General features: G+C 37.0%; 1 protein-coding gene across 3 annotated transcripts in view; it reads left to right on the top strand.

The window, feature by feature from the left end:
* LOC103147536 (nuclear receptor-binding protein 2) overlaps positions 1-13,790 on the top strand; it is a 33,389-nt gene extending 19,599 nt beyond the window's left edge. For 2 of the 3 annotated variants that reach the window (XM_007565926.2, XM_007565925.2), the window contains 17 exons: positions 4,265-4,387; positions 4,925-5,026; positions 5,112-5,201; positions 5,483-5,523; positions 5,608-5,702; positions 5,793-5,816; positions 5,893-5,979; positions 6,923-6,978; positions 7,053-7,148; positions 8,158-8,290; positions 8,423-8,525; positions 8,623-8,673; positions 8,758-8,893; positions 9,712-9,786; positions 9,912-9,975; positions 10,135-10,190; positions 11,276-13,790. In XM_007565926.2, coding sequence (XP_007565988.1) covers positions 4,265-4,387; positions 4,925-5,026; positions 5,112-5,201; positions 5,483-5,523; positions 5,608-5,702; positions 5,793-5,816; positions 5,893-5,979; positions 6,923-6,978; positions 7,053-7,148; positions 8,158-8,290; positions 8,423-8,525; positions 8,623-8,673; positions 8,758-8,893; positions 9,712-9,786; positions 9,912-9,975; positions 10,135-10,190; positions 11,276-11,362 — 1,419 coding nt within the window. In that variant the 3' untranslated portion in view covers positions 11,363-13,790. The remainder of the gene's footprint in view (positions 1-4,264; positions 4,388-4,924; positions 5,027-5,111; positions 5,202-5,482; positions 5,524-5,607; positions 5,703-5,792; positions 5,817-5,892; positions 5,980-6,922; positions 6,979-7,052; positions 7,149-8,157; positions 8,291-8,422; positions 8,526-8,622; positions 8,674-8,757; positions 8,894-9,711; positions 9,787-9,911; positions 9,976-10,134; positions 10,191-11,275) is intronic. The other variant, XM_007565927.2, reaches the window with a different exon arrangement.
* Positions 13,791-15,776: the final 1,986 nt, after the last annotated feature.

Below are 15,776 nucleotides of genomic sequence, written 5' to 3'. Positions count from 1 at the left end.
CAAACTTTCACCATCTAAATCTCATCAGCTCCTTGAATGTCGAGGAAAGATTTGTTGTACATTTTTTACTCAGTTTAAATTTTTATTTCCAGTAACTAGCTCCATGCTTGCGATGAACAGGGCGTGTCCTTTCTCCTCGTTCTCACATCCACCTCACAAAGACTCTGTTTCTGGCACTTTCTGCAGCATTTCAGTGCAACTTCTTTGATCCGACTCCTCTTTTGATGCCAGAAACGTCCCTGCGAGCGAAAGCACGCAGCAGCAGGAGGAGCTGATTTACATACAGTACCCCCCACTCGCCGTCACTGCATAGCCTTTGCTGCTGCTCCAGATGTGGTTGTTAAATATTAATGTGCATCTGCTCATCTTCAATGTAAGAGGTGTGGGAGGAGAAACAAAGGTGACTACTTCAGGGTCTGAGGCGAAGCTCGTTACTGTGATGGTCCAGCCCACACGATATCAGACAAAGACTTTGTTTCAGTGAAGACGTCATGCTGACGTTAAGCTGCAGTTTATTCACTGATTCTCTGAGCTTTTCCAGAAAGACAAAATGTTGATGATGAAGCCTTGATTGGATTAACGAAGTGTTTGTATGGTAGATAAGAATAAATTTGTCTTGTGTTGTCTTTTGTTTTAAATCCTGTATTCAAATAGAAAGCCAAAGACTGACATTGGAATATGAATAAAGGTGCATTTTGTGAAACTGCTCCTCTTTTTTTCATGGTAAATCTCTGTTTTCATTTATTTAATGGAAGTCTAATTCCAAAATGCTTTTAAACCAGCTTCAGTCCTGTTTCGTTTTCCACGATTAAGGCCAACACATTTTAAATTCATGCCAAAAACAAGATTTTGAGGGGTTTTTTTTCCCACATTTGATGGACTCTGACAGAAAAGTAAACATTTTTTCAGATAATAGGGTGTGTTTGACATTGTCACAGCTCACCTGACACTTTGAGTGGTGTTTTTGCTCTAGGCACTGGACTGGCCCTGCCAAATCATGCTGAAAACATGTCAGCACTAGGCGTGTAGGAATAAGACCTCTAGTAATGTAATGAGAGGCTTGTGGAGATCCAGTTTTACCCAGCTAAGACACAAATTCAACAAACTTCAGGATAGACGTTGTGTTGACATGAGCACATGACTCCTAAATCCCCCATCCACACCCTGAACCCACCTCCCTTCCAATAGCCAATCAGAGCCCAGCATTGCGGGTCCTGTTTACAAGTCTCACGCTACCATGGCCAAGCTGCAGACCCCCAGTAAACCCGCTGGGACACAAAACTGGGACTGGGCAACTGAGGGTTTCACAACATCTATGGAAGGGAGGAAAATAGGCTGATGCCATATGTAAACTGTCAAAATTCAAAGGAATAAATAAATTAAAGCACTGCATTCCAGCTCTAATCAGATTATCATCTGAGTGAGACTAGTAAATCATTAGTATGTTGTTCAGCTTGTGTTTAGAGGAGACCCTGCAGAGAGCTTACAGCTGCACTGTACAACAAACAATCCATAGTCATTATAAAAAAAGTCTGTATTTTCCCAGCTGTGTTTGATGTGACCAACTTTTTCTCTGAATAATTTTCCTTGTCTGGTTGCTTAGACTCCACAAACTGAAGCTATAATGCCGCAAAGTGCTGCAAAAGTATAGCTCTGATTTAATTACGGTGATTTAAATAAAGGATCCAGCCCAAATAACGACTGGTATGAATTTCTGCACCGTCATTAAGCTCTGAGTCTGTTTACATCTTTTCAGAACCGCCCACCTGATATTTTAAGATAACAGGTGAGATAATAATAACAGAAGACATTCAAACAGCATCAGAACCTTTTGAACATGGCGTGGTTGTTGGAGTCAGTTGGGCTGGTCTGAATGTTTCCAAAACTGAGATTTTCACTCAGCCGTTTCTCGACTGGACTAAAAAAAGAGAACTGCCTTTGTGAAAGAATGAGACTATTGGCACCACACAGTTGGAGAAAACATTTATTTTGCTACTTGTTAAAGGAATTTAAATAAGGAATTAGAAGGATTTGGGTCTCAACTGCTTCTAAAAAAAAAGTCCAATTGTTTGGAAGTAATATGTTAAAGTTTTTTGGTGTCTGGAAAATGAGCAGTTTCAAAAACGTCCTAGCAACCCAATCGAACCTTCAGCATGTTTGGTCAGCTGGTTTTTATCACTGTATGCGCTGTACAATGGCTGCTGAAAAAGACAAGTTTTTTGTGGTTGACCTTCCATTCAGAAACCACTTGTTACACTCTAATTGATTGTGCAGGAGGCCCTACTAATGCATTTCAAAGACGTATGATTTTATAATCGCACATCTGTTTGCCCAGTCTGCTGTTTGTTTTTATTATCTGCCCATACATTTCTTGCCTTTCTCAACATTCAGGCAATATTTTAGCAGATATAAATAATGTTGGTAATTGTATCTGGCCTAAAACAGGAAACATTTTATTAAATGGCTCATAGAGAGGGAAAAATATATATTTCTATACAGTCATTGTTCAAACTTTATCTACTATGTCACTTATACCTATATGTAGTTAAATGGATCCTGAGAAATTGATTCCTTCTTATCCCTTAAGCAGAAACTGATTAGTGCCGCAGGCGTAAGGTGCAGGATTAGTAGGAGCTGTGGATCTTGCATTATTGCACTGGACTCCAAACCCAGTTCAGCCTCTCGACCTAATGCACCACCACTGCTGCTTTAATATAGCAGGAGGCTACGGAGCTGAGACAGGCATTTCCTGTGACGAGTCTTCTTTTAGCTTCTTGCTGCTGTGGCGCCTCTTGCAGTGATCGAGCCGTGGGATTTCCAGATTACAGTCACAGCCTCTTCACTCCACACTTCAGTCAGCTTTGTTTGTTTCTTTGCAGTTGTTGGTACTTTAGCGCCACCTCCACCATCTTGTGGCTTGTTCTCGTCTCTTTAAATCCTCCGTTCACAATCCCCTCACTTCTCCCTGTGTGATGGCCGCCTGCTAATCCGTCTCTACCTTCTTTACAAAAGCTGCTGCTCATCTCTTTACCGCTCACTGTTCATCACGTTATGGCTGACTGGTGGCATTTGATATCTCCCATCTCTCTACACTGAAGCAAACATGGGCATTAATGGATGAAAAAATTGAGTAATGAACTGTCCTCATTGAACTCTTTATCAATGGAGATGCCAGAGTGATTAATCCTGTGAATGTACTGCATTGAGCTTTTAGCTGATATTATAGTTGCTGCAGAGGTTAGCTTGGTTTAATTTAAAGCTCTCTTATTTGTCTTAGCATTTTTTTCACAAAACAAAATTCAAAATGAATTTTCAACTTGACACTTGCCTATATTCACTATTGTGGTATCTCACTCGGATTGCAATTTAATGGTCAAAAATCGGATGTTGCAGAAGCAGAAAAGTCCAGCTATGTGATGATGATTACGTCTTGAAGTTTTATTTTAACTTATCTCTGAATAACATCAGCTGAATGCTACCCTTACTTCATATAGGAAGGATCTTGCTACACTTGCACCTAAACAAAAATGTTCCATGAATTATAAAGTAATCTAATTGCAATTCCAGTATATCATGGTAGCATTATGCTAACTGGTGCATTTCATGCTAGCATTGTACTTAATATTGTATATTGTGCTAAATGAAATGAAGCATGTAGCACCATACTATTTGCTTCATATTATTGTGTCCAATGCATATATTCATGCTAGAACCAGGCTAAATGTTGTGTATTGTGTTAAATGATTTTTGTGATTGATTCATTTTAACAGCATCAAGCTAAGTGCTACATTTTATACCAGTATTGTACCCAATGCTGTAATTGTGCTAGCATTATGGTAAAGGTTACATTTCATTCTACCATTACGCTAAATGCTACATTTAATGCTATAATTATTTTAAAACCTACATTTCATTCCACCATCATATTAAAACCTACATATTATTCCACCATGATGCTAAATGATACATTTATACTTCCATCATGCTAAATGCTACGGTGAATGCTACCATTGGTTCTAATGCTACATTTATGCTAAGATTATGCTAAACGCTACATTTATCACAATAAATGGTACATTTCATGCTTGACGCCGTCTTAATGGTAGATTTATTCTTTTATCCCAGTTAAACCCAGAACTTACTCTACTGTACTTTTACGCTACAAACATTCTAACTGCTACATTCTTGCTAGCATCTGGCTAAATGCTACATTTATGCTAGGATTGTGCTAACAGCCTTGTCTTTTTCCATCTGCCCTTTACAGGTCAGTCAAGGAAATGTTCCTGGCGTGGAAAGTGCTTCCCTGGCCATGGACACAGAGGAAGGCGTTGAGGTGGTGTGGAACGAGGTTCTCTTCTCAGACAAAAAGGTCTTCAAAGCACAGGAGGTACCATAACACACTAACACACTCCAGGTTCTGATGCACACTAATTTCTCATATTTATTGTCATTCAGTAGCTCAAGAACCCATCAGTTGAAAAAATTAGTAACCAGTTATGAAATTAATTTATGTTCCTTTTTACACATCTTTTTACCAACATTTTTAGCTTTTAGCTGTTGCTAGCATGAACAGAGAACTAGAAAATAATCTCAGCTGAGTTTTCTATATTTATGAAGGCTAGGAATCACGTTTTATGATTTATGTCCAGCTCACTTTTTTGTTGATACTCATTAATGTAACTAAATGATCCGACTACAACAGTAACAGTCGCCCCCTGCTGGTCTTTATAGATAATGAACTGTCATGCTGGCTTTGCTTAGCAGACTCCAAAGCTGCTATGATTTAACTTTTATGTTCATTTAAAGCAATTTCTTTTTGTAATATGAGAAGACAGTGCAACAAGCACCTTCACAACATGTATAAATACACAAATTATGTTATTTTTAAAGTTCCTTATATATATATTTTTTTTTACTTATTCAGGAAAAAATCAAAGAGATGTTTGAGAACTTGATGCAGGTCGAACACCCCAACATTGTTAAGTTCCACAAGTACTGGCTGGACATGAAGGAGACCCAGGCTCGGGTGAGAAGTGTATTGCTTTTCTTACTTTTGTCACTACCTTTTATTAAACACAGTATTTTCAGCTAATGTGTTTTGTCCTTTCCAGGTCATTTTTATCACTGAATACATGTCTTCAGGGAGCCTCAAGCAGTTCCTGAAGAAGACAAAAAAGAACCACAAGACCATGAATGTGAAGGTCAGGATTGTCACTCTTGGTCACGTATTCAGTCGTAGACTTGAGGTGATTTAAGGAACTGCAGATCCATATTTCCTAAAGGATGACTCATTATTTTACACTGTTTTGGCTTATTTTTCTGGGTATTATTATGACTTAGCAATTTATCCAGGAACTATTTCTTCTTCTTTGTCTAACTGAATGCCCCTCAAGCTTTCTTTATTATATAATAGACCTTCTTATTTTTTTATGTAGCAAATTCAAATCTGAAATGAATGTTTTTCTTTTTCTTTTTCTTTCAGGCCTGGAAGAGATGGTGTACCCAGATTCTGTCGGCACTCAAGTACTGACAAATTTTCAGTAAAGAACATTAATATGATGGATGTTTGTTTGAACTCCTTTTCCATTAATGTATGTTTTCTGTCAGCTATCTGCACTCCTGTGACCCACCGATAATCCACGGCAACCTAACCTGTGACACGATCTTCATCCAGCACAACGGGCTCATCAAGATTGGCTCAGGTCTGCTCCCAGCTGGGCTTCTTCTAATACTGCAACCAGATTATTTCACTTTGGAAGCTCAATAAACATGCTTGACTTTTATTTCCACAGTGTGGCACCGGCTGTTTGTTAATGGTAAGGTGTGCAGGTGTTTTAATAGTTAATAGTCCGTCGGTATGTCATCTAAACACTGACAGGATTTTTCTATCAGTGTTCCCAGACGCCAGCGTCCACAGCAAAGGAAGGCAACACCGGGATGAGCAGAGGAATCTCCATTTTTTTGCTCCTGAATATGGAGGTGAGTCTGCTGAGTGATCCTTGTTTTTACATTTCAATGGTTTGATTTCTCTCGAATTTTCTCGGTTTATCAATATTTTTTTTTCTTTGTAACATCGTTTTACTGTTAAAATTGGCAACATCTCATGGTTGCCAATTTTAGCATCAATTGACATTGTTAAGTTCTGGAGAAATATGGGAGTTTGGGAAAGTATATTTTTAAAGATAGTTCTCCCATCCATCCATCCATCCATTTGTCCAACATTGATCCATCCATCCCAACAAAGATGTAAAACCAACAACATTATGCAGAGAGTGATTACTGGGATAAAAAAAAGTTTTTTTTTGGAAGTTGTCTGTGTTTTCTCAACTGAATTAGAACTGTTTTGCAAAAACTTACATCCATCTGTCTCATTCAGGTCAGGTTTATATTCTAATTTAATTTAGAGAAATCCGATCTTCTGACTAAATTGATTACATTTTTGTGACAGTATCAGTTCATTTCTATTAATATTTCTTATCAAGAAAGGGTTTAGGTAAAAAAAAAAAATTCTAGCAGAGTGTGTTAATTAAATGTCACAAACTTGGATTATAGGTAATAAACACCGATAAGGGCGCATACATGTAAATTGAACATTATTTCTTCATTGTGCAAAACTCTCCATCTCTTTCTGTCCTGATGGAGTCTCCTCCTGCTCATCACTCGTTGATCCCAGATTCTCAGGAAATCAATCCGTATTTGAAAACAAGTCGTGCATTTTGATGCTCATGTTGCATTTATAATTCAGAAAGTTGACCTGAAACTACCCTAAAACAGTTGAAAAAAAACCCCAGACAAAATTTTGACTGTTGACCAGTGTTATTGAGAAAATGATATTTTATGACATGCAGATTGATAAAAATACAACTGTGTTCTTGGTACATAACATTTTCTTCTGTTTTAATTCTATATTTAAATCTTTCAGCTGGTGAGGATGACTACTCCATAGACATTTTCTCCTTTGGCATCTGCGCCCTAGAGGTGAGACTTAAAAACTGACTTGCTTGATGTTTATCTCTCTCTGTTTTAACTTCTTTTTTTTCTCTTGCCACTAGATGGCAGTACTGGAAATTCAAGCCAATGGAGATTCTGCTGTATCCAAGGAGGCCATTGTGAATGCAGGTCAATCTCTGGAAGACCCTCTCATGAGAGTGAGTTTCAGTGCAAGGCCTAAATATACAGCATGAGTGCAAGGGAGCAAGGATAAAAAAGGCACAATAACATAGCATGCCCAGTCATGCAGTGGGTATCAGATGTACACTGTCCTATTAAAATTATGAGACAAAGCAACCAGATCATAATATGTAATTTTCTATTTGTTCAATGGAGGGACAAATCAATTTTGGGTAAAAATGCAAAATATAAAAACCTCTAACCAACTGGTGAAATTGAATCAAAAGTTGGTTCAGCAATGTATTGCCACGCTGAAGCAATTTTGTGTTGTACAAAACACCATAAAGATACTTTTTTAAAATTGTTACATTAATTTCTTATTTTCATGTTGAATTAACAACCGATGGAAAAAAAATTAAATAATTTATCACGCCATCATATTTTTTTATTTTATCACAAAAGCCTTGCATCAAAACGTAGCCTTTTACTATGAAAACCCAAAGAAAAAATAAAAAGGAAGTCAGAATTACATTTATTATTGTGAAAATAAAGGTACTAGTTAAGAGATTTGGTATCATAATTTTAACTTTTAAAGTCATTCAAATTCAAAAATACTTTATTAAAGTCATAATTATCAGTTATAAAGTCATAATCCCAACTTCCAAAGTCTTAATAATTAGATTCAAAGTCATAATTATAAGATACAAAGTCTTAATTATGAGATATAAAGTCATAATTTTGACTTTCAAAGTCATAAATTCAAATTCAAAAATACTTTATTAATCCAAAGGGAAATTACATGTTGTCATAACTCATCAACTTAGATAATTATGAGGAAGTAATGCCGTTTCCCTAAGGAGGCTTATCTCATAATCATGACTTTGTAACTCATAATTATGACTTTGAAAGTTAAATTATGACTTCCTGTTTGGCTTGTATTTTTTCTTTCATGGTTTTCATATTTTATTGTACATGCAATATAAGAGTTACATTTCAATAAGCGTAAATTTCAGCTGTGTGGACTCACTGTCTTTTGGCTCTCTGCAGGAGTTCACGCAGTCGTGTTTGCGTCACGATGCCAACCTCCGTCCCACAGCTCACGACCTTCTGTTCCACAGAGTCCTGTTCGAAGTCCACTCCCTCAAACTGCTCGCCGCCCACTGCCTCATCAACAACCAGTGTGAGTTTTATCACCTCCGTATGCCAATCTGCCAAAACATCCATCTGCTCTTTTTAATGTTGATCCAGACAGAGCAAGGCCTGAAGGTCATGAGTTGTTTTTTTGTTTGGTTTTTTTTTTTCTTATCTGCAGATTTGCTTCCTGAGAACTGTGTGGAGGAGAAAACAAAGTCGTTTGACCCCAACGCTGTCATGGCAGAGATTAGACATGATGACAGACCCGGAGTTCAGCTCAAGTACAAATAAAAAGCTCCTTGTATTTTTAGCTATTCTTGAACGTCATCTGACAGGTGATGCCGAACACTCACCACGCTTCTCCTCTATCTCTTCAAGGTATTCCCATGTTTCCCCTTTAGAGCTTGACAAGTTTCTGGAGGATGTCAAGTAAGTGGAGAGTTTAGTCTAAGATCTGTTTTGCATCAGCTGTTGCATCTGTTATTTCAGCGTGACATCATTTCCTCTCAACAGGAATGGGATTTACCCCTTGATGAACTTCGCCACGTCCCGGCCTCACCCCGTCCCTCGAGCTCTGTCCTTGTCTCAGGAGCAGGTTGAGACGGTGAAGACACCGACTCCTGAACCCCAGGAGACAGAAACGAGAAAGGTTAGACTTCCAGATTTCACCACAATCCCCATTTAAACCTGATCCACAGCTTTTCAAACATCTTCAGATTGCGGCATATTTGGAAAATCTAATTAATGTGTGAAGGCAATTATGACATCACCCTAGTCTTAGTACCTCCACATCTACACTGGAGTATTTGCCCACAATCTACCATATTTTTCTATAAAAACTGAAGATTTTTGCACCTCCACCATCAGTGTCAGACACTATCAGGACTTAATAAAGTATGCAGATGAGGGGGCTTCGTTTACAAAGTGCTGAACATAAAAACACATTATTTTGCTGCACAGTTTTAACCTGTGCAGAGCTTTTCACACATATCCCAGACAGAATAAATCATTCACGCAGTTTGTTTTGCAGAAGTAAATATTGAAAAAAACCTGCTGCTCTTGCTTTTTCTACATCCTCCTTGTTGCTAAATTCAATGCCAGACAATTTTATTTCATCTGCGTTTGAATTGCAGTCTTAGAAACTGAAAGCTACCTCTTATCTCCCAGCAACCTACTTTGTACGCACAATTTGGAGGTGTGTGTGCTCCTCTCGCCCCAGCTGGCATGATCGTGGCATTGTATTTATTGGTGCAGAAATTATTGATTTTTCATTTTAGCCAATTAGTGAGATTTCTTAATGTTGGAGCCAGAGCAGTGGCGTATCACCAAGCTTCAATATTCAACAATATGCTAAGAAATCACCATATTTTCGTGATAGAGCTTCAAAAAATGTTATGAGACTGTTCATATCAGTTATTATCACCCAAAACACATCAACACTTTGTGAAATGTGTGTTGCTTTTGCAGGTTATTCAGATGCACTGTAATTTGGAATCAAATGAAGAAGGGACCAAAACTCATGTGAGTCACACAGTACTACAGGTACTTTGCCCATTCTGTGCATCTCAGTTGAGCTCCTTAATGATGAAACATACTGGGCTACACTTTTTTCTCTCAAATGGGTTAATCTGAGCTTCTCGGTTTAATATAGATGATCTTTTTCTCAGCTCTCATTGTTTCTGAAGATGGACGACAAACTTCATCGGCAACTAAGCTGTGACATCTTTCCAAGTACGTTTAAAAGTGTTTTTATATTAGACACCACATCAGACTATGAAACCGTCAGACTCATTGGATTTAAAGTGTGAGAAATTATTGAAGACTTATTTACAGAACTGTACACAGTTTGGGTTATCATTTTTTCTGAAATATTACCTGTGAAACTTTCAGCGGACACTCCAAAAGACCTCGCCAGTGAACTTGTCCACTACGCCTTCATAAATGAGGTACATTGGAAGTTTTCATTGCATTTGTTTTATATCTACATGCATGTTACTTTAGATTGCAGTGAAAAAATGGTTAAATCCATACAGATTTGTTCTGTTTTTGTTTGTTTTGTTTTCTTGTCACTCTCATATGTTTTAGCTCATCAAACTAATTTCCAGACAAATATAAGCTGAGTAAAAATATACAAAGCTGTTTTCAAATTATGAGTTCAGTTATTAGGGAAAATCTATGCCAACCAACCTGGACCTCTGTGGAAAAACCATCATGCTCTGGTGTTAACTTTCAATTAACTTTCATCAATGTTCATGAATGTTGACCCACTTTTCTTTACAGAAATGTTTGAATGTAGCCACAATGCATAAGATTATTTTTTTAAGGTTCTGCCTTTAACTAGGGGTTTGATTTTTGACATGTAAAATTATTTTGATGATCTGTAAAATTCACATTTTGCATGTTTTTATATTTTCATTTTGGTCTCAACTCCTTCTTAAAACCCACCCAGACATTTTTTGGCAATAAGTTAATACTTTTTTGGTGTCTGAAAAATCAGTCATTTTGAAAACTTCCAAGTTGTTGAGTCACAATTTGTGGGCAGTGCACAGTTACCTAGCAACCCCAACTGAGCTGCAGCATGTTTGGTCAGGTGGTTCAAGCGTTCTACAATGGCTGCTGGAAGAGACAAGTTTTGTGGTTGACTTACCATACAGAAACCACTTGCTGCATTCTTGTTGGTTGCGCAGGAGGCTCTGCTTCTACTTTTCAAAGATACATGGTTGTACAATTGTGCATTTGTTAGCAGACATTTCTACCTACAAGTGTAAGTGCTGAGTTGGGGGCGTGGCCAGCAGCAGCTTATTTGGATTTAAAGTGACAGGAGGTCCTAAAACAGCTCTTTCATAAAGGTGCTTAAAATAGGCAGACTGAATTATTATTATGTAAGAATGATTTTGTTCAAAATGTAATGTATCCTAATCTGTTCAAGGAAGCAAAATAGGTCAACGTAAACACATCAGGTTGTTTGTTTTTTGTTTGAGAAGTTGGTTTAACTGATTAAAGACTCATATTCACGTATGTTTACCTGCAGGAGGACAGTGAGAAGGTAGCTGCATTCCTGGAGGACTCCATCAGTCGACACCGGGTCCGCGCGCTAGCTGCTGGGAGCAACCAGTGACAGCGGTGTCGCGACAGCAGCTGGGACTGATGAAGGAGGTTCCCCCTCTAGGGGACGTTGAGCACACGGGTGGAGAAAGAGAGGGAAGCAGACAGACAGCTGTGGAAGACATTGTCCAGGACGCTAAACGGGACAGAGGGTGAACGCTGAAACGCTTTGAAAGTCAGTAAATTATCCCAATTAGTTGGAAGGAAAACGACAGCAGCGAGAGTGAAACCGAAGGCGTTTCTGGTTGGAGGACTGGAAACGCCTCGTAGCGAAGTCCACCTTCCCCACAGAGCAGTGGCTGATCCACAGAGTCCCTGCCTAAAAGGGCTACCATGCCTTACACATTCAGATTTCCGTAATGTGACGTTTGAGAAAGACATTGTACTGTTCCAAGCCTCCTTTTGCCCAAGCCTCCTTTTGCACTCCAGTGCCCATTTTTATTGACTCACAAACAGAAACAAGTGATTTCCTAAAGCCTCCGTCCCTCTCAAGCCTTCAGCCATCACAGTTTTCAGGAATTTTATATTCCACCCATCATGCACTGTTAATACTCATCCAGTTATTTATTTCTACCCCGTAACTGTGAACCGTAGAAACATTGCACAGCTTCTTTTTCCTTACTTGATTTTACCTCCCTTCCTTGCACTCTTTGCGTTAAAGGCCAGTTCTCCCACAGCTTAACATGCCTCGTCATATTGCATGCAGATGTCAAGCTATGAGAGGACGCCTTTTTTTAGTGTTTTCTTAAAGGTTTTCCCTGTGAACGTGTTCTGGAAGCCAAAGACCTGCAAAGTGCCTGATGTGGCAATGAAATGGCATCATACCCAACTTTGCAAATTTGGGGGAAAATAATCATTCATGGTTGGTCTGTTTCTTCTAAACAAGTTTACATCTCTTTATTTGGAATTTATGAAGTCAACTTGTCTGAAAATGAAAAGAAATTTGGTACCTGAGGTTATTATTGGACAGGATCATTTTGCTCTTAGCTGCAGCAAGTTTTGTGTTACAGGAGTGTTGGGTGTAAACATTTACAAGAAAAAGTTGCCATATTGTTGATCAGTTTCTCTGCTCTATAGACATTTTATTACAATTGTTTTGTAAATATATTTGAGATCATTGAAAGGCAAATTCTACCCACTTCTTAGAAATTGAACTAAGTTTTATTTACTATATTTGTGCTTTATAATCTGTGGTGTTTTGAGTAAGAATGTAGCTAATTGCAATAAGATAATATAATCATGGCTCTCTGAACTCAAGCTGATTTGTTTTTGTTTTGTTTGTTTTTTTAAACTCGAGCAGGTTTACAAAAAAGTCTGCTAGGATTTATTTCTGATAACTTTAAGGTTCCTTCAGAGTCAGATTGAAGTTCTTTCCAGGCCTTTCCTTCTTTCTTTCCTTCCTTCCTTGCTTTTTTCCTTCCCTCCATTCTTCCTTCATTCCAAGCAACCCTCCATCTGTCCTTTCTTCCTTCTCTCCATCCATCCATCCATCCATCCATCCATCCATCCATCCATCCATCCATCCATCCATCCATCCATCCATCCATCCATCCATCCAATCTTCCATTCTTCCTGCCTTCCCTTGAAAAAAAACTTGAATATGAAACATTTTCTGCTTGCAGACTTTAATGCCTCACCACTGGCGAAAACTCCGACACAGCTAAAATTACTTTGACTCAGCTTCAAAATGAGTCTAAAACTGATTGATAATTATTTTTTTTGGAAAATAAAGAAACAAAATGTAGGAACCCTGAAATAAAACTTCCACCAACCCAAACATCAACATTCAACCTACATCTGCATAAGTATTGAAGTTCAGGCTGCAGGTTTAGACATCCAAGTACAATGTTTCAGTGGATTTTTTTTTTCTAGATTATCAATATTTACCAGATTCACTTGAATTTGCTCCATTGTTTTACATGTGCGCAGGGTGTAGGGAGGTTATAAGCTTGCAGATTCATAACAATTATGCTGCTGTACAGTCATTGCTAACAGTACTTACTATGGTCTAATTATATCAGTGTTTCTGTAAAGACAGGAGCCCTGAATTCTCCCAGACAGTTGGATTGTACATACTTGGTTGTGGCTATGTAAGGGGAGTTGCATTAAACAACCTCTTAATTAAACACAACACAATGCAGTGCCAGTGTGGCTCTCCTTTGTTCTAGTAAACTGCATGTCTTAATAACTTGCAACCATTCGAAACTTTGCATTTTGCCTTCTTTTTTTTTGTCCGTCACAATTGAGTTCCAGAGGAGAGCTGACCAAGTAAATGAATGTTCAGACTGTATGAGAATATAAAAAAGACATGCATATCAGTCTTATTTTATGTCAGATGACTTTTTTCTCTGTGACTCTGTTGAATGAAAATTGCCTTTGGATGTGTTAAACCTTTGTTGAATATTGTAGCATCTATGAATAAAATATGGAAGAAAAAAAAAGATTGTGAAGTGTTTATTTTGTGTGTTTGTGTTTTAGAGGTGGATCCCCTTTTTTTGGTTCAGGGGTTACTGCATGTTTAGCAGTACGATCAGAATTAGTCTTGAATTGATAAGTGCAGTTACCAAAATAAATGTAAGTCAATACAGTTATTCTAGGGCTAGGAATACTCACTTGTGAAATGACAGTTTGAGGTATATCAATGTAAATAATCATAAACGTTGATTTATTTCATAAATTTAATTCCGAAAATTTAACTCATAGATTCATTACATACTAGTGATGTAGTTCAAGCCTTTATTTCTGTTAATTTTGATCGTTATAAACCTTAAATTTAGTTTCCTAGAAAAGTAGGACGTGACCATGTAAAAACAGGATTTCACAGAAATGTTTAGGCTACACAATTATGCTACCTTAACAGTTAACCAGCAATGTTCATTTAAACACTACAATTAGGGTAAACCACAATAGGTCATTGCTAAACCAGCTGACTGTTCAAACGTGCTATATTCATCCACACTGGATGGAAAGTTTAATGATAGGAAAACAAAATATTTTTTGTCTGGTATTCCTGTCTTGGCCCTTTACTCTTATTTTTTTTATTTTTTTTTACTTGTACCATTCAAGCAAAAAAAAAAAAAAGAAGTAGTAAGAATCACTACCTCAACAAAAATGGAATAATAATAAAAAAGAAAACAACTGGAAACAAATTATAGTGGATACAATAACAAAATACTGTAATGATTTGATTTAAAAAAAACAACAAACAAACAAGAAAAGCTAATGATTTGAGATTTTTCTTTACCTCAGAGGCAAAATTGAGAAGTCCCACTAAAACTAGACCATAAGCAAATGTTCAAATTGAAATTATTTAAAAATAGCTACAAACAGTAGCTGCTCTGAAGGTGACCACCTTTGTAACAAGTGTGTTGAAGCCGATGAGGTAAACCATATCAATGGCCTTGAATCAGAAACTCACTGTATCTCTGCATGACAATAAGACAAAGTAACAAGTCAATAATTGTAACTTAATTTATATCAAAAATATAGCTGTGTAATTTTATTGATTCTACAATATTTATATTTTTTTCCTCAAAGTATTGTTTTTACATCTGTGAGTATTGATACATTAAATCCTGCTTTGAGTTTTATGTCAAATCCACATGAATTAAATGACATGGCATTTTTTACCCAGTTGCACATGTGCATTAAAAAGAAAAGGAAAGAAAAAAACAACCAAAAATTAATAAAAAAAGAAAAGGAAAAAATAAAATAACCAAAAAGAACAAAAAAAGAAAAAAAGGTTCATTTTCTGAATAACCAAATACACAAAGCCACACAATTAACATTTAAACAAAGCAAAGAAGAGTGGTCCATCAACAGCAATAAAGCCAAACGGAAAACAAATAATTTTAGATGGTAATAATAGAGACAAAATATAACATACACGTATGCAGCAATTCAGTTTCTCAAGTATTTCAGCTACATAAGGCAATTTTTTCCACTAACTTTCTACTATCACACTTGAATATATCACTCTGTGAACAGCCCAATTCTTTAGCAATAATATTTTGTAAATTTCTCTCCTGGTCGACAGTGTTAATGACTGTATTTGTGACTGTAGAGCAGACAGATGCTCAAGATTGTGACAAATTACATCCAGTTACCTTTAGTCTTCTCATTCTCTTGAATGAAGCCAAATTAATTAGATCAACCTCTTACTCTAAAGTGCCCAAGTTTATAGATAGCCTTCATTCAAAACTAAATAAGTTCTGTTCTTAATAAATAATTAACAAATAACTAAACCATAAAATAAAACAAAATAAATATAAAGAAATAGACAAAAAAGATTCCTTTTCAAAAATATATTTTTTTGTATTTAATTAAGACTTTTTTCTTATTTGATGGCGTATTTATTAATCATGCGTTAATAACAGTATTTATTTAAATGATGATGAAATACAAGATCAGTTCTCGACTGCTACCAT

Source organism: Poecilia formosa, unplaced genomic scaffold (assembly GCF_000485575.1).
Source record: "Poecilia formosa unplaced genomic scaffold, Poecilia_formosa-5.1.2 Scaffold184, whole genome shotgun sequence".
Classification (NCBI taxonomy): Eukaryota; Metazoa; Chordata; class Actinopteri; order Cyprinodontiformes; family Poeciliidae; genus Poecilia; species Poecilia formosa.
Note: the sequence above shows the minus strand (reverse complement) of the source record. Positions and strands in the feature narration are given on the sequence as shown.